Raw genomic sequence first — 19252 nt, forward strand, 5'->3', positions numbered from 1 at the left:
GATGGCACTAGCAGGAGGTTTGAGCCTTGGGGACCAAGATGGCACAGGCAGGGTGTATATGGGACCAAGATGGCACAGGCAGGACTGTTTGGGGACAAAGTTGACTTGTGCTGGGCTATTTGGGGACAAAGATGGCAAATCTTATGTGTGTGATCTGGTGCTGGTCAGGTTCTATGTGGGCAGTGTGGACGCCAGAGCTTGCTTTGGGGTGTGCAACCTGTGATCTATGCCTATAATTTAGGGGGTTTTAAATATACCTTTAATGCAGTGATTTTATGTGAATTCCAATTGATCTATACCTGCAAAGCTGGGTTTTTGTGCTATTCTGTAGATCCATATCTGCTATGCTATGTTTCCATACATTATTTATGTATACCTGCAAATACAGGGTTAATATGTCTTATTCAGTTGATTAATACCTGCAATGCTGTTTCCATGTATTTGATCTATACCTGCGATGCTACGTTTCATATATTGTTATTGTATACCTGCAAATACAGTATTTGTATGTCTGATTCTGTTTATTTGATATATACCTTCAGTGCTGAGATCACAAGTGAATTTCAATTTATATTGATTTGTGTGTTGATCTATACCTGCTATCGGCAGCAGGGTCTAATATTTATATATTTATATATATGGGCAGCAGGGGCTAGTAAATTGGTTTAAGATATTTGGACAGGGGCGCAATTTCAGTGCTTGCCATAGGCGCTATTTTCAGTAGATACGCCTCTGTAAGTAGGTTAGTATGTTTGTGTGTGTGCAGCTGGACATGTGATTGGCTCCACCAGTGGCAGAATGGAGTTGTTTTTCTAGTCTGTTGAGCGGGATATAAAACTAGTTCATAACACTCTCTATCACATTGGAGTTGCCTGAAAGGCCGGATAAGGAAAAGACTATATGCATATTCAAAAGTAGGATGCAGCCACCTATGAACAGGCAGCATGGATAAATAACCTGTGAATGCATCTGATGCAAGTGTTCCAGCATCCAGTAGCAGAGGTCCAGCTTCCATGAATTTTGAAGTAAGCTGTAGAGTTCATGTTGTATTCACCAGCCTGGTAGGCCAGATATAGAGCAATCTGTTTTGCAGACAGAGATGCCACAGTCACTGGGTACCTGACGGCATATTTACCTCTAAAAAAGTAGCGCTGAAGCACAAATATAATATTCAGAGATGGTGTGTTAGTTAGAGCAGTTATTATCACTGCTTATACTTGTTACACATCACTGCTGCTTATCTATTATTTGTTGCTTAATAATATGGGCAGATGTTTAACCCCCTTCAATCCCAGGGGTTTTTGGTACCTCGAGTCCCAGAGCAATTTTGCCATTTTTGCGCTATGTCTGTTCAGCGATTATTCTCTTTTCCTGTGAATAGTGTACCCATGTAAACTATATATTGTTTTTTCAATGAGAGATAGAGCTTTCTTTTGATACCATAGTTGGGTGATTAGCTGAAAATTTAGAATGAGAAATTTAGTAAAAACTAACGAAAATTAAAAAAAGAAAAATTAGAAAATTGTCCCTCTGAATCCTGACAAAATTAGGTAAAGTGATGGAAAATCCCCTCCAAGTTTATCAATTCAGGTGTCCTGATTTCAGAAATACCTAATTTATATAGATTTTCCATACTTTCCCAGCACCAGGGAACATACTATAAGGTGTACATTTTTTGTAGAATTTTTATGCTTATGGCTTAACGGGTTTGGGGGTTGTGAACGGGGGCAGGAAGGTTATACTGGGTAGATGTTATGCTAGGGCAGAGGGATGTAAGGTTTTTTAATTTTTGTATGATTATTATCTTTTTTATATATATTTTGTAATTTTTTATATATATTTTTTTTTAAAAACAAAATGGTTAGAGGTCCTCTTAGGGACCTCCTGAACATGCCAGTGATGTCACAATGACATCACTTAGCTCACATTATTATTTTTTTATTATTATTTATATTATTATGATTTTTATCCCCCCGGGGGGGGGGGGGAGACATGGTTTCTCACTCCTCTCCCCGCGATCCCCCTGCACTGATCACACTGTGATCTCTATGCAGGTCCTCACAGATGTGCATAGAGATCGGTACGTCCATAGGGGATTCTTGGAATGCGTTTTTTGGACACACCGGTACGTCCATAGGGGATTGAAGGGGTTAATACCTTTTCCCCCCAACTATCAAACAGTCATTATTTTGTATTCACCATATACACCGATCAACCATAACATTATGACCCCCTGCCTAATATTGTGTAGGTCCCCCTTTTGCTATCAAAACAGCCCCGACCCATCAAGGCATGGATTCCACTAGACCTCTGAAGGTGTGCGGTGGTATCTGGCACCAAGACATTAGCAGTAGATTCTTAAAGTCCTCTAAATTGCGAGGTGGGGCCTCCATGGATGCATCCTGGTGCCATGTGGATTTGACCACATGGGCCAGCCTTCGCCCCCACGTGCATTAAGGAGCATTGGCAACCCATGACTCTGTTGCCGGTTCACCACTTTTCGTTCTTTGGATCAGTTTTCATAGGTACTGACCACTGCAGACCAGGAACACAAGAGCCGCAGTTTTGGAGATGCTCTGACCCAGTCGTGTAGCCATCACAATTTGGCCCTTCTCAAAGTTGCTCAGATCCTTACGCTTGCCTATTTTAGAGGACCAAATGTTTGCTTGCTGCCTAATATATCCCACCCACTGATAATATTATGGCTGATCAATGTATATGTCCCTAGCTATATATATTAGACCCCTAAGCCATGTGTAGACACTGCTAAACTCAATGGAGCGGCACACCTCAATGGCAGGTAACGACTGGTATTTATCTGGAATACTAGAATACTAGTGTGTGTGTGTGTGTTTACGTAGTAGTGCGTACGTGCCTATTACTGTGAGTGTATCTGTGTATATTACTGTGTGGGTAAGTAGGTTAGTATGTTAGTGTGTGTGTTTGTAAGAAATGTGTTAGCACTGTGTGTATGTTAGTGTGTGTATAAGTATGTTAGTATGTTACTATGTGTTAATGTTAGTGTGTTACTATGTTACTGTGTGTGTCTGTGTAAGTATATTACTGTGTGTAAGTATGTTACTGTGTGTGTGACGAACTTGAGGCTCCAACTGTAAGTTGGGGCCCCTGCAATTTTGGTTACACCACTGGGTTCATATGACTTTATGTATGTGTTGCATAAGTAGAATACCATGTGCCCTGAGTGTCCTCTGATTTTAGCACCTCGGAAATTTTCCTTAAATGAATGATCTGTCCAGTAAGGATTTCATGTACCACATGCTACATAGAAAAGAAAAACAATAGGAAGGTTATCTTTAGATCAGTGTCGAAAATAACTTTGTGACCCCGATAATGTCTTTTATTGCTGAAACCAAGTTTTCTGTACATGTAAACCAATGAGGTAAGCATTGTGGAGTCTCAGTAATGTAACACTTAAGCTTGTTATACCTGAAAAATCAGATGCAAATACAATGAAACTTTTATTTTAGCATTGTAAATGAATGTGCTCTATGTGTAATAATTGGTGGAACCAGTTTGGAAAAAACTTAAAGAATACTGTATGGGTGTGTTAATTATTACTCATTTCACAATCCGTTCTCCCTCATTTCAGCACACAGCCCTTGTTCGCTCCAGAGAGAAGGTAATGTATCATTTGTAAACCTGCAATTGATGCAAGATGCCTAATGTGATATAAATTAAATAGGCTTAATTGACAGTAATATTAGGATGACCTACATCATTTCATATGCACTGCACTTTTTGATTGCATGTTTTTAACCGTAATAATAGTTAAATAGTACATTCCAGTGTCAGAAAAGCTTGGTATATGATTTTTTTGTTGTGTTAAAAGTATTGAATTAAATTTGTTTAACCATTTTTTTAAATATGGGAGGAAGTTTTGCATGGCCAAGCAACAGCCGCCATTTCTTTCTTTACCCTAAGGCATTTTACACTGGTGAGGTTGCATTTAATATGAAAACCCCAAGTTCCCATGTCATTGTATTGGGCATGTATGCTACAGCACATATATTATCTTAAATTGCCTTTAATTCCGAGGTTGCCGTATTATTATTCTATGGTCTATTGCTTTGCTATTGAGTGCAGATTAAAAGGTGCTGTTTCACCTACATTCATAGTTTTTAGGGACGCCTTATTTGTGACACCAAAGCAAGCATGGATAGGTTGTTGTGCTTATACAAGAAATTGGTCTTTTTTTAATAGGCTTGACCATTGGAAAACATAGTTGACTTCTCATGACACCAAGCTGCATGTAACATGACCACACCCAATAATATGTTAGCTTTGGCTGGGTTGAGCAAACACTATAATTTGCCTTTGGAGCCAAGAAGCACCGGTTTGCTGAGCAGTCATATTTTAGGTTTTGTAAAGCACAATAAATCTATCTGTTCATAATTTACTGCAAAGCATATCGAGTACATCTGTTAGCACTATAAAATATGCATACATACTATATGGCTATAAATGATAGAATAAATATTAATATTTTAGAGCTTCTTGATCCAAAGAGAAAAGTGATTGCATTTTGGAATCACAGAGAAAAAATAGTTTAATTGGGAGTTTTTTTGCCTTGTTTTGGACCAAAAGCAGGAAGGATAGGTAGAAGGGTTGAACTTGATAGACCAAGGCCTTGTTTGAACCTACATTACTATGTCACTATACATTTAAATCGGATTTGCTTGCAGAAAGTGTTGTGGATGAGTGTAAGTGTCTCACTTGCATTTGGAGAAATAAAAAAATGAGCAACTATGAAAAAAAATAAAATATTAAGATTGCAAGGCATAGCTTGAAAAGTTTCCCTGCCTCAGGGACATTTGGTACTTTTCCAGTTACACCCTTACATTTTGACAGTGTTCTTTTTTGGGCTCATTTTTGAACGACATCCTAAAACAAACGCCCATAACCTGTTTAATTATGTACTGAAATCTCTTGTTCATTCAGGACATAACTTGCTAACATAAAAATCTTGAAAATACCACAAAATGACTCATATCTTTTGCACAATTAAAGAATATGTTCACGCACATAAACATAAAATTATGTTTATAGTAACATGCACTGTATTACATGGTAACAATGTTATATGGTGAATCATCATGTGTATTTATCTGTATCCATGTTCACTAGACAAAAAGAACACAAAATTAAACTGCAATACCTGACCAATATTTTCCTATCTACCTATGTTTTTTTTTAAAAATCATCGGCACATATAATTAAATTCTGTGAAGGGTGTTTCCTCCCTTGAGCCCCTATGTCTTACCAAACATGGATGAAGAAACAAAAGTAAATATTTCCTGTGTATTGTTGCATACTACTGATAATTTTATAAGACTTGGCATGATGCAATTTTCCCTTTCCCAACGAAGCATTCTGTTCTGCTTTTTTTTTAGCTAATGAGAAAGTAAATGCTTTTACAATAATTTTAACATTTTACTCAGGTTGTATCACCATGGGGTCCATCAATAAAAGTATCAACACATTTTCTCTTAAAATGTATGATGAATTGGGCAGCTCAAGCAATGCCAGAAACATAATCTTCTCACCCTTAAGCATGACATCATCTTTGTCGATGTTGCTGTTAGGCACCAAGGAAAACACCGCCTCTCAACTTACAAAAGTGAGTATATCTCCACAAAAATATCACTAATGTACAAATCGCCTAGAGCACCAGGTGCACATAATCTAGGGCCTAGCAGAAGACAGATGCATGCTGATAAGGGCTCATTGATAACAAGTCCAGGTCCACTTAGTTCTTGGTGCCTGGACATAGCTTGATCTGATATTACTTCTATGGTTATGGTGCTGTTATTTATGTTACTTAGGAGCAACATGCTACAAGCAATGTAATGTCCATGAAGCTCCAGATCTAGTTCTACAACTGGTCCACTTTTGCCTTTAAAAATATGTATATCTGTCAAGTGTCAGGACACAACATTAATAAAAATTCTGTGTAAGTGACAGATAGCATTATGGGGTTTTCGAGTGTATATATATATATATGTACCTCAGCAATTTTTTCAAAAATGCAGTGCTAATCAGTTTAGTACCTCTTGTTCCTATTGGCTCTAATTGGTTATATCACTGGAAATATATACATTTATGCTCAAAGGTTTGCATACCCTGGCAGAAATTGTGAAATGTTTCCTTGGATTTTGAGAATATGACTGATCATGCAAAGATCATGTATTTTATTTACAGATACAAAAGGTGACATACACAGGTTAAAATGGCAATTAAAGGATAATTTCCCACACCTGTGGCTTTTTAAGTTGCAATTAATGTCTATGTATAAATAGTCAATGAGTTTGTTAGCTCACATGTGGATGCACTGAGCAGGCTAGATAGATACTGAGCCATGGGGAGCAGAAAGGAACTGTCAAAAGACCTCTGTAACAAGGTAATGAAAATTTGGAAAGATGGAAAAGGATATAAAAAGATATCCAAAGCCTTGAAAATGCCAGTCAGTACTGTTTAATCACTGATTAAGAAGTTGAAAATTTGGGGATCTCTTGATACCAAGCCATGGTCAGATAGAGCTCAACATTTAGAGCGCTGGCACTCCAAAAGAATAAGTAGTTAAGCAGTTTATAGCTAATAACAATTCCTTTATTCTAATCTTCATATCAGCTTTTAACAAAGCACCTCTGGTGTGAAACGCGTTAAGCAGACTGTTGTTTCTGTTGGCTGGTATGTTATTTTTCTGTATCATTATTTTTGGGAGTTACCTTTTTAATTAAAGATTGGAATTATTATTAGCCATAAACTGTTTGACTCTCTCTCGTGGAGTGCCAGCACTTTACATTTTGAGCTGTTTTATGGTTGGAGTGGGTGCTCCACTTGAGCTTGAGCACCCATGTGGGATCATCTCACCCGTCATATAATTAATTTGCATATGGTCTGAGCTAGTGTTTAACTTGTTTCATGGTCAGGTAGACCAAGAAAGATTTTAGCCACAACTGCCAAAAATAATGTTCAGGATACCAAAAAAAACCCACAGGTAACCTCAGCTGCTCTGGAAAAAGACGGTGTGGTTGTTTCAAGGAGCACAATACAACGATATTTGAAAGAAAATGAGCTGCATGGTTGAGTTACCAGAAAGCCTTTACTGCGCCAATGCCACAAAAAAATGGTTACAATATGCCTGACAACATCTTGACACGCCTTGCAGCTTCTGGTATACTGTAATTTGGAGCTTTATAGTCACAACCATAAGCGCTATGTTTGGAGAGGGGGCAAAAAGGCCTATAGCAAAAAGAATACCATACCCACTGTAAAGCATGGTGGTGGATCACTGATGTTTAGGGGGTGAGCTCTAAAGACACAGGGAATCTTGTAAAAATTGATGGCAAGAGGAATGCAGCATGTTTTCAGAAAATATTGGCAGACAATTTGCATTCTTCCAAACGAAAGCTGCGCATGGGACGCTCTTGGACTTTCCAGCAAGACAAGGACCCTAAGTACAAGACCAAGTTGACCCTCCAGTGGTTACAGCAGAAAATGGTGAAGGTTCTGGAGTACCCATTACAGTCTCCTAACCCTTAATATCATTAAACCACTCTGGGGAGATCTCAAATGTGCCCTTAATGCAAAGTTCATGCAATATGTGGGCAATATAAAGTATTAAGAACTAAGGGTATGCTGATTTTTGAACAGGGGTCATTTCATTTTTTTCTTTGTTGCCATGTTTTGTTTTATGATTGTGCAATTATTTTATAACCTACAGTTGAATATGAATCCCATAAGAAATAAAATAAATGTTTTTTGCCTGTTTACTCATGTTTTCTTTAAAAATGGTACACATATTACCAATTCTCCAAGGGAATGCAAACTTTTGATTACAACTGTATAGTGTATGTGTATATATATATTAGAACGTTATTTGGACAGTGTTGATATCCAGTTCTTCACAGGTTCTCGGACTTCCTGAAACAGGAGACAACCGTCAAGCTGGATGTAAAGGTGGACCAAAAGCCCAAGGTGTACAACTTGAGCAAAGAGTTCAGAGACAGAGGGTAAAGTCATATACATGCTTGGTCATTGCATCTCTTTACTTTTTTATGATAGCTTTTGGGATTCTCAGATTCCGAAACTGTGTAAATAAGAGCATATTGTACTGTGTGACCCCAGTATGAGAGTGACTATACACTGTACCCATTAAATGTTTTCCTTATATTACATGTTATACTCAGAATTAAATTAGTCTTCCCTTTGCAATAGGCACCTCTGTGCGATCAGGTTCCAGATGTGCATCATAAGTTTCAAGCTCTCTTGTCTAAACTTACCTCTCTTACAAAAGATGCAGAACTTAAAATTGCCAATGGAATGTATGCACAAAAACAATTCCCATTTCTGCAGGTACGTATCGCTTATTATTTTTGTTATTAATATTGTGATAAGGTGCAGGGTGTTGTCTGCTAGAATTTGTACGGTCAGTCATCCCAAAGATGTCTAGTGGGGTTTGAGGTCAGGGCTCTGTGCAGGACACCCTGTGCAGGTTCCTTCACAGCAAACTTGTCAAATCATGTCTCCATGGGCCTTGCTTTGTGCACAGGGATACAGTCATGCTGGAACAGGAAAGGGGCTTCCCCAATCTGGTGTCACAACCTTGGAAGCATACAATTATCTAAAATGTCTTTATAAGCTGTAGCATTAACATTACCCTTTAGTGGAACTAAGAGGCCTAGCCCAAATCTTGAAAAACAACCCCTGACCAATATCTCTCATGCACCAAACTTCATACCTGTGCATTCAGGTAGGTAGGGTTCACCTGGCATCCACCAAACCCAGATTTATCTATCAGACTTCTAGATAGAAAAGCATGATTGTGTACAACCTTTTGTTTGGAGTTATTTGCTGATTGTCAAAGTTGCATATAATACATGTCACGGAGCTGGCTAGTCCGACCGACTACCTCCGCTGTCTTGTGCTCCCTTAGCCTGGGACAACACACTTTCCCCGGTTCCCCAGTCACTAGCCGAAACTCAGTGTAGGGTAAAACCAAACGAAAACTGATTTATTTTAGACACACAGAGCTGGATATATCCAGCAAAACACACATTAACATAAAACAAGATATTGGGACACAAACCTCCCCCTTAATCTGCCTCTCAGAGACAACAGGGGCAGTAACGGGATTAACAATACAATAGGGGGGAGACTGATTTATACAACATTAAACATCAAAGAATGGTGGTCACTCCCTGGTGGCAGATCCTGGCTGTCTGCCGGAGATAATCTCCTCAGCCAGTGATGAGATGATACTGCTGGGGGTAGCCACAGAAGTCTCTACAAACCCAGGGCCCATAGTCAATAGGGAGGAGGCTGGCAGTCAGGCTTCTCCAGTGGCCCCAGTGATGGAGGCTTCCGTCACAATTCTCCCCCCTTCGAATTGGACTGACATAGGATGAGACCCCAAACGGGTTGACTCCGTAGTCAGTCAGTTTATTTGGCCCATTAATTCCCTCCCAAAATTGGTGCTCCTGCTGCTGCTGGGGAGATGGGCCGGCTGCGCCATCTCCCAGGTACCGCTGGGGAGTGATGCCGCCTGCATCCCCTCCCTGGTGCTCCTGTTGCCGTTGAGGAGAGAGTTCCGGTTGATCCGGTCCTGGAATTAGGTTCTGCTGCTGGGGGGGGCGGGTCGGCCGCTGTATCTCCCTGAACTCCTGCAGCTTTGGTAGGTGCTGGGCAGAGGCCAGCGATGCTCTGCCTGGTTGCCAGCACTTCAGCTGGGGTTAGGGAATCTTGTGGGTCGGCCTGCCGCTGGGGAGGGAGGGCCGGTTCCTCTGCTCCCGGACATGTGAGCTGCCGCTGGGAAGATGGACCTGCTGTCACATCTCTCGGTTCCTCCCACTGCCGCTGGGGAGGAAAAACAAGTTCCTCCGCTCCCGGACATGTGAGCTGCCGCTGGGGAGAAGGGCTGGCTGCCACATCTCCCTGGATCCCTGTAGTCATTGCAGATGTGGGGCAGAAGCCAGCAGCGCTCTGCCCTGTTGCCAGCTCTTCAGATGGGACTAAGAGATCTGGGCAGACTGCCCAGCATTCTGAGGCCCCCGGTGTGGAGACTGCAGTGTTATCCACCCCTCTTGGGTTAACATCCTCAGATGTAAAATCAGTTAGATCCACAATCTCTGGATCTGGTTGTGGAGCACAGTCGCACAGCTCCAGTATCGGATCTGGATTAGCTGCCCAGTATCCCGCTGACTCAGGGGTGGAGACCGCAGTCCCATCCACCCCGCCTGGGTCAACACCCTCAGCTGACCACTCAATCACATCCACAAAATCCATACAATCCCTGGACACTGGGGCATTCTGTTGAACGCGGTCAAACAGTTTTTTATACGCCTTCTCCAGTTCCCACTCCTGCGTAATTAAAAAGTCTAAATCACTTTTAAGTCCTAGTGCATCTGGGAGGTCCCACTCCCTGAAATCCCGGATGTCCTCAATCCGCCACTCCGCTGTACTGCCGAAGTCCGGATCCTCCTGAAGACTATCCCATAATAATCCAGGGCCACCAAAGTCATAGTCCTCTGGAGAACAATCTTTCGCAGTTCCCCAATATGCTTGCTCTGTATACCACTGCAGAGCCCTATAGTGATCTTCCAGCTCTACCTCCTGTTGGACCAGCTTGTCCAATTCGGATACCCATTGCTCCTGGGGTTGCTGTCCCAGGAAAGACATCCGTAGTTCCCGCTGGTCTCTAATCTTTTGTTCGGAGCTTGGAAGACACCGACCCCGGCGTATAACAGCCCTCTGCCATACTGACCGTCGAACCACTTGCCTCAGGTTCTGGTATTGTTCTGTAGGCAAAGCAGTGGTGTAGCAGGAGAGGATGACCCGCAGCAGTCCCTGGAATTCGGATACCACATCCATGTCCTTGTCAAGGCGACCGAAGTCTGCCGTCCTGTCGGTCAATCCCGGTAGAAAGTAAGTGTCCCTCAGACTAAGAAGAAATCCCACCGCTTGCCACCAATGTCACGGAGCTGGCTAGTCCGACCGACTACCTCCGCTGTCTTGTGCTCCCTTAGCCTGGGACAACACACTTTCCCCGGTTCCCCAGTCACTAGCCGAAACTCGGTGTAGGGTAAAACCAAACGAAAACTGATTTATTTTAGACACACAGAGCTGGATATATCCAGCAAAACACACATTAACATAAAACAAGATATTGGGACACAAACCTCCCCCTTAATCTGCCTCTCAGAGACAACGGGGGCAGTAACGGGATTAACAATACAATAGGGGGGAGACTGATTTATACAACATTAAACATCAAAGAATGGTGGTCACTCCCTGGTGGCAGATCCTGGCTGTCTGCCGGAGATAATCCCCTCAGCCAGTGATGAGATGATACTGCTGGGGGTAGCCACAGAAGTCTCTACAAACCCAGGGCCCATAGTCAATAGGGAGGAGGCTGGCAGTCAGGCTTCTCCAGTGGCCCCAGTGATGGAGGCTTCCGTCACAATACATGTTTAAAAAAAAAATAAATGCTGCCACTATTGGGTTAATGCCTCGTACTTCAGAGTCATCACACACAAAAAAAATATTATGTAAAAGCACCTATCTCGGGCATAAATATAAACAATTCCTTCACACTACCCTCCACTATGTTAAAACTTTGGTCTTATTAGGCTGTATTGTTTACTATAGAGCTGTATCAGCCAGACGGCACTGCCATTTAACCCACTGATACTCTCCCGCAATTTAAAGCCCTCTATGGACACCATTAATAAGGCACCTCATATTTGCCACCTATATCTATTTTTTTTATCAGCCCCCAGTTCTAATACTAATCCTGTCCCAAAGTTATTCGTGGAACAACCATAGATGGTTGCATTGGGCCCCTAGGGTGGATAAAAAATGGGTATAGCCATAACACATGTTATGTTACTGGAGCAAAGACGTAATTGCACATTACATCTGTGTGTAAGTGTATTATTATACAATAATATATAAGTATTAATATATATATATATATAATATATAAATAATAATATATAAGTGTATATACTTTATGTATGTGGTACTGTATGCTCATGTTCAAGGAAGCTGGCTATCTTGTATGAGCCTATCAACAGTCCATAGAAGAGAAAAGGGGAGATAATTCTGGGTCCAAATTCTAGCCAATTATCCTAATATGTATTTATTTTAATTTGATTAGCAATACCTGACGTGTACCCAGTTGCTTTATCATGCCAAGCTGGAATCTGTGGATTTCCAAAAAGAGGAAACAAGAGAAGATATAAACCTATGGGTGGAATCTCAAACACAAGGTATATTTAAGTCACCAATATTTTTTAAGTTTAATGTGCACTTGCCATGATACAGAAGACAAGCTAAAAGGGAAACTTACTTTTTTCAATTTTTTTTATTTATTAAGACATACAAATATATAAATAAATATGTTGTATATTAATAGCAGCAGTGTTTCTTAAAATTGTTATCAAAATGGATGCAGTTTACAAAGACATCATGTAAACCATAAAAACGTGACGGAGAAGAAGGGTTCCTATAATTCTGGTTCAGACAATTTTTCAATCCAAATTTTCCAGGTTTCTTTATCATTTTCCCATTGTGGATGTGTATTTTCTACATCTATACTATATTCCATCTTACATTACAAGGATCACTTTTTTTTAATTGTTGGGTGCAATAAAGGACTTCCAATACTTGGCTATAGCAGTTTTAATAGCTATTAAGATGTGGTTTATGATGGCTTGCTTATCCCTTGTCATATTTGGCTAAGCTAAACGTCGAATGATAGACAATAGTATTCTGGAAATTTTTATCTCAGTAATATTTTCTTCTATAGGGTCTACATGACCACCATGTATGTGTATCGTCAACAGTTGTTGCCCCACATCTCCAGCACTCTGTGGATATAGATCTATACAATTGTGATAATCTTGTTGGAACTAAATGACACCTGTTTAGTATCTTAAAATGTGTCTCCACAAGGTTCAGGCAATGTACGTCCAAGCTGAACCTCCTGAGCGACGAGATCCAATCTTTCCTAGTTATTTTAAACATTAGATTTTTTTCTCCGCTTCTCTATCACCGTGATTTGATCATATTTTTTACAATTTATAACCAAATTTTTATTTGTATCGGTTTCGATAATCTTGCTGAAGAAGATCAGCCCTTTTAAATATACTCTTACCATATGTTGTCTTAAAAAGCTTCGAGGAGGGCTTTATATTATCTATTTGAATCAACTGTTAAATGTTAGTTATTCTCAAATCAATATCCTCAATAATATAAGAAATTATCTCTAATAGTAATTGTTTTAAAAAAAAATATATTTAAAAAAAAAAATAAATATAAATATAATTTTTAATTTGTTTTTTAACGCTTCCGAAACTGAATTAGATTATGTTTTATAGATCTCTGGTGGTCTCATATAATCTATAGTTAATTTAAAAAAAATTTGATTTAGAATGAAATTTTCTCCTTTACATTGTGCTAGCAATTTTGCTGATGGTTAACCCTTTAAAGATATTTGTTGCTGGTATGTAGTGCATATAAAATGAAATGCGTATCAGCAGTAGGCTGTGTGGATGCGTATTGATTATGAATTTTACTGCTGCAATCACCATGACCCAATCAACCACATGCCTATAAAACTGAACAAAATGGCCGGAACAAGTGACAGATCCTAAAGGAGACTGTACTTCACAAAAACAGGGACGCTTGGTGCTATTAAGCTAACTGAATGGACAGTCTGCAAAGGGGTCTAGACAATCTTTCAAAAAAGCTTTGGCACGACCCAATGCACTTAACTATAATATACGATAATCACCTGTGTATTCTAATCTTGTTTTTGTTTAATCTAGGTAAAATCAAGGAATTATTTCCTGCAAACTCAATTGACACTAATACTTCATTGATTCTGGTGAATGCAATCTATTTCAAGGGTCCGTGGAAGAACCCATTTAAAGTGGAAGATACAAACGATGCACCCTTCTATGTGAGCAAGGTAATAAGAGTACCTTGAAATGCTTACGCCAAGGGAAAAAAGCCAATTTAATACATTTCTGATTGACTTTAGTCATGCCAGTTTAATATGAAATTGTTGCTTTCGTTGTGCAATTGGGAGATGATTAATGACTTTACACATATTAACTGATTCAAGAAAGTGTCAGTTGCATACATGTTTACATTGACTATTGAGTAACTTTTCATAAGTTCACATTTGAAAGCACTAAAAGTGCAGATGTCTGGTTTTTTTTTTGCTATTTTTGACATATACTAGGGCAAATGTAGTTTATACATCCCACCATATATGTGCTGGTCATCAGTATGTGAATATGTCCCTCGACTGTACTGCAAATAGAGGTGGTGGGATACCAGCACCGGTGCCTCTCACAGTTGTGAGAGTGTTAATATCTGTGTTCTTTTATTGATCTGTATGATTTACTTCACCAAGCTATTGCACACTAACAGAGCACCAAGATGTTAAAATATTGTTGTGTTCTGCTCTGTGCAGCCACTAGAGGCTGTAAGTCCACATGGACTGTCACAGAGGAGCTCCCATCCACAATTTAAATGCCAGAAACATCTATACAAAGTGGTATGATTATATGACACAATGCAAATTTGTAATGGCATTTTTCTATATTCAATTTGTACGGTGGCAGAACCAACCCTTACCATTACGGCAGAAAATGTAGTTGAAGCTGCTAGTTTAACACGCGGTATATGTTCTGTTACTGGTGACCAGTGATGTTGGCAAGTGCTGCTACTGAATATCCAATAATTGTTCCTTTACTTTAAGGCATATCTTTTATATATGCTTTGAGGATTAATCTAAACTTTACCATCCAAGTAAACATGTTTACATTATTTTCTAGGATGTAGTGAAAATGGTTCCAATGATGACCCAAACCACTAAGTGCAATTTAGGAGTCCTAGAGGAACTGGGAGCCCATATTCTTGAGTTACCGTATGGAGATGGTGGGTTGAGTATGTTTATACTTCTCACAGATGAAAAATTTGGTCTTGAAAAAGTAAGTCAACATTTATGTTGAGAACGCTAGAGTGACCTTTTCACTTAATATTTACCCCAAGTACTCTTTCTATGCATCATAAATAAACATCCATCGAGTGGCAATTCTGTGCACGAACATACCTTATTAATGGGAGACATCAGCACACTTGTTGAACTTGCAGATAGTCTACAGCAGCAGAAGACCGTGGTAGTAGATAGGTGTACCTAATACCTCTGAGAGTATATTCCAAAACAAAATGAATACTGTGGTATTTAGTCTTACTTAGAGGTGTCTCAAATTATTTTCAGCTCTCTACCACAATAAATACCATTCCCCTGCAAAACCAAATATAGAAATAACTAGTGACTACCAGCTAGAAACAGGGGCGGATTAACAATGGGCAAATGGGGTATCAATGGGCCCCCAATTCCTGCTTGCATGCTGCAGTGCAATTTGTGTATTAGCCTACACTCCAGAGCATGCCTACAGCACTTGTTGTGCTGGGGAGGTCACGTAGGGGACCCTCTGCTGCAGCTGGGGTATCTGCAGAAATACACAGACTCCATCAAGGGCATCAGTGATATCAGAGTGAGCTTTCTACTTCCTGTCATGTTACAGGTTCTGCCTGTAAGAAGCTTTTTCTGTAGTCACATGTCACAGTCAGTAAGAGTGGAGGCTGCATGGTTATCTGTTTGTAAAGAAATGGCAAAAGAGTCAGAGTTAATGTGTGTGGATCCTCCAGCCTTCAATCTACAAAAAGAGATACCCTGTAGACAGTCAGCGCATATGCAGGTATTGGTGTATGTGGGGATATCTCCAAATGAATGCATGTAGTTATGATTAACATACCCCCCCAACATTTAAAAATGTGAAAGAGGGACACACTTTTTTTTTTTTTTTTTTTAAATCTCGCAGAACTCACAGATACAAGCAATTACACTGTACAATGTCGCGCTTGCATCGCCACTTAAAACACGCTTTGTTTTTGTCAGCACAGTCATGCATATTAAAAATAACCAACACATTGAATTGAATTCCCATGAGGCTCAGCCAGACATACTACTTCCATGATGTTGGCTGAGCGTCATGGGAAGTGCAGCCACAGTAAAGCTGCAGATGCTAGCTGTGAACTAAAATTCTCATGATTCTCAGCCAGCCAGGTGTCCACCATGAAGTTAAAAAAGAAAAAAATGGTTCAGCACTCAACTCCCAGGAAGCTGGGTGCTAGCAGGAAAAAAGGGACAGCATAAACCCTCTTGAAGCATACGAACACAGAAAAGAATCCCAGCACTCCAAACAGCTGTTTGGAGTGCTGGGATTCTTTTCTTTGTTCATCGGTGTCCACCATAAGGCTGGCTGAGCATCATCGGGAGATTAGTCCACAGCAGCAGAGATTTGTTAATTAAAAAAGGCTAATGTTAGCCTCCCTCCCAGGATCCATACACACTGCCTTTACACACACCTGCCCATAAACACACATATACACTGCCTTTACACACACACATACACTGCCTTTACACACACATATACACTGCCCTTACACACACCTGCCCATAAACACACATATACATATACACTGCCTTTACACACACATATACACATACACTGCCTTTACACACACTCATATACACATACACTGCTCTTACGCACACACATATACACATAAACTGCCCTTACACACACACATATACATGTACACTGCCCTTACACACACATATACATGTACACTGCCCTTACACACCAGCTAACAAATACTTATACTGCTCTTACACACACCGGCCCATACACACACACACAAGCTTAAACACATACATACACATACACTGCCCTTTCTCCCCATCTCTTACCTCTTTCACCATCCTTCTTCCTTCTGCCTCCATCCTGTATCCTGCATCCTGTGGTGGGAGTGCGAGGTTTCCTGTGGTGGGAGTTGCGAAGGTTTAGACATTAATGGCTGTGTGTTGAGTTATATTTGAGGGGACAGCAAATTTACACTGTTATACAGGCTGTATACTCGCTACTTTACATTGTAGCAGAGTGTCATTTCTTCAGTGTTGTCACATTAAAAGATATACCGTATTGGCTCGAATATAGGCTGCACCCGAATATAGGCCGCACCCTTAAAGTTTGGTGTTATTTTAAAGAAAAAATATTTTTAAAGAAAAAATACACATTAGTGGAATGGTAAAACAGTATTTTATCTAATGAACAGGAATACATGTATTTTAACATTTTTGGTATCTATTACTTACAGATATGCCCCTCTGCCCCCATATATGCCACTCTGCCCCCCAGATATGCCACTCTGACACCCCAGATATGCTTTATGCCCACTAGAAATGGTGATCTGTCCCCTAGATATGCTTTATGCCCCCTAGAAGTGCCACTCTACCCCCCTGATATCCCACTCTGCTTCCTAGAAGTGCCCCCCGACTTACCAATGCACCCCCAGACTCTCTGGTGTCTAGCATGGCCGGCCGGCCGGTGGACGTCTGTGCGAAGCGCGCAAACAACCTCGGCTGGTGGAGCACCGGAAGGTTATGTCAAGCTGGTGCTCAACCTTAGGGGGAAGTTTCGGCAGTGGAGGTCATCGCGCAGACGTCCACTGCTGCCAGAGAGAAGGGTCCAGGTCCCCTGCAGCGCAGCAGGGATAAATGAAAATGGAACAAAAACACCCCCCGGTGCCCGGAACTGCATGTCCCGGGCGTCGGGCGACACGAACTTCGCATCCCTGCACAAAACCCCGAATATAGGCCGCCCCCCCACTTTAAAGACCTAAAGTGTGGGGGGGGGACTGCGGCCTATATTCGGGCCAATACGGTAATAAAATATTTACAAAAATGTACTCACTTTTGTGAGAATATATATATATATATATATATATATATATATATATATGTGGGGCCTCTTGTAACAATGTTGAACCAGTGCCCTGCCTGACCTTGTTCAGCCCCTGTCTAGAAATTATCTCGCTATTGTGAATGAAAATACTACTCTCAATTGAAGATAAAGGGGTGCCAAAACATTATAGCAAGCAAATGCTTTATTCCTATTATTCTGATGCTAAACTACACATGTCATAATACAGTCCTCCAACGCATCATAGTGTTTCCTACTACATAGCAGCAGGATTAGAGGTTTTATCTTCTGCTTGGGAAATACAACTACTTTCTGATGTTTACATCAGGCATGCACCCACTAGGTGTGTCTAGTAATACATGTGTTACCTGGCTGTTTAACAGTCTTGATTGAAACTATGCTTTCTCTGTTAGGTTGAGCCCAAGTTAAGCTCTGAGTCTTTGGCCCTGTGGACAAGTTCTGAAAACATGATCAATACAAAAGTTGAGATCTACCTGCCACGTTTCAAACTCGAACAAAGCATTGATCTTGGCTCACATCTAATAAACATGGGAATGGTGGATGCTTTTAGCCCAGAGAAGGCTAATTTGTCTGGTATTTCAGATGTTGGCCTGTATGTTTCAAAGGTGGTACACAAAGCTTTTGTTGATGTTAATGAAGAAGGCACTGAAGCAGCTGCTGCAACTGGCATTGCCATCGTTCCGAAAATGCTTGTATTCCCTCATAAGTTCAATGCAAACCACCCATTTATGTTTTATATTAAACACAATGAGACTAACACCTTTCTCTTCCATGGGAAGTTTTATTCCCCATAAGGGAATTCTAAATACTGAAAAGCAAAGCTATCTCCACTATCATTTTTACAACGTTTGGCATTTCTAAATGTGGTTGCCATATTTCAAACCAGAAGAAACCAAGTATAATATGTAGAAAACACGCTAACATAACGCTTGCAGCTCTACGATGCTTCAGTGTAGCGCCACACGTTTGGCGGTAACAGTACAACTGCAGCAATAGCTGCTTACTATGGTGTGCTCTATATTTTAGAGATTATTATACTTTACACCATATTTTCATTAAGCCTTACACACTTTGGAAACATTTCTCCAGTCTCTGTATTCAGATTTACTCTGATGCAATTTTGCTTCATATTTGTTGCATTACTTTGTTGAAAGTAAAATCTTGTCTTTTAATCAGATTACCATGAAGTTTTGTTTTGGTTGTCTGTGCATGTGTGTTTTATTTGCATTTATGGAAGTTATTACAGTTTGTCCTTTTGTAACATTAAAATTCTGTCATCAATAAAAAGCAACATCTAATGTAGTGTATAATTTTATTGCAATGGGAAATTGTCTTTTGTAAGGTATACATCATTGTTTATATCTTAT

The 19252-nt window shown here is 40.3% G+C and overlaps 1 protein-coding gene across 1 annotated transcript; it reads left to right on the top strand.

The window, feature by feature from the left end:
• Positions 1-5470: 5470 nt before the first annotated feature.
• Positions 5471-18679, top strand: LOC149278665 (serpin B11-like). The gene is made up of 7 exons (XM_089501883.1): positions 5471-5638; positions 7932-8033; positions 8239-8376; positions 12179-12290; positions 13851-13993; positions 14931-15023; positions 18278-18679. The coding sequence occupies exons 1-7, from the start codon at positions 5471-5473 to the stop codon at positions 18677-18679; spliced, it is 1158 nt and encodes a 385-aa protein (XP_089358009.1).
• Positions 18680-19252: the final 573 nt, after the last annotated feature.

Source organism: Sceloporus occidentalis, unplaced genomic scaffold, assembly GCF_023333645.1.
Source record: "Sceloporus occidentalis isolate IW3139 unplaced genomic scaffold, rSceOcc1.0.p SCAF_186, whole genome shotgun sequence".
NCBI lineage: Eukaryota > Metazoa > Chordata > Lepidosauria > Squamata > Phrynosomatidae > Sceloporus > Sceloporus occidentalis.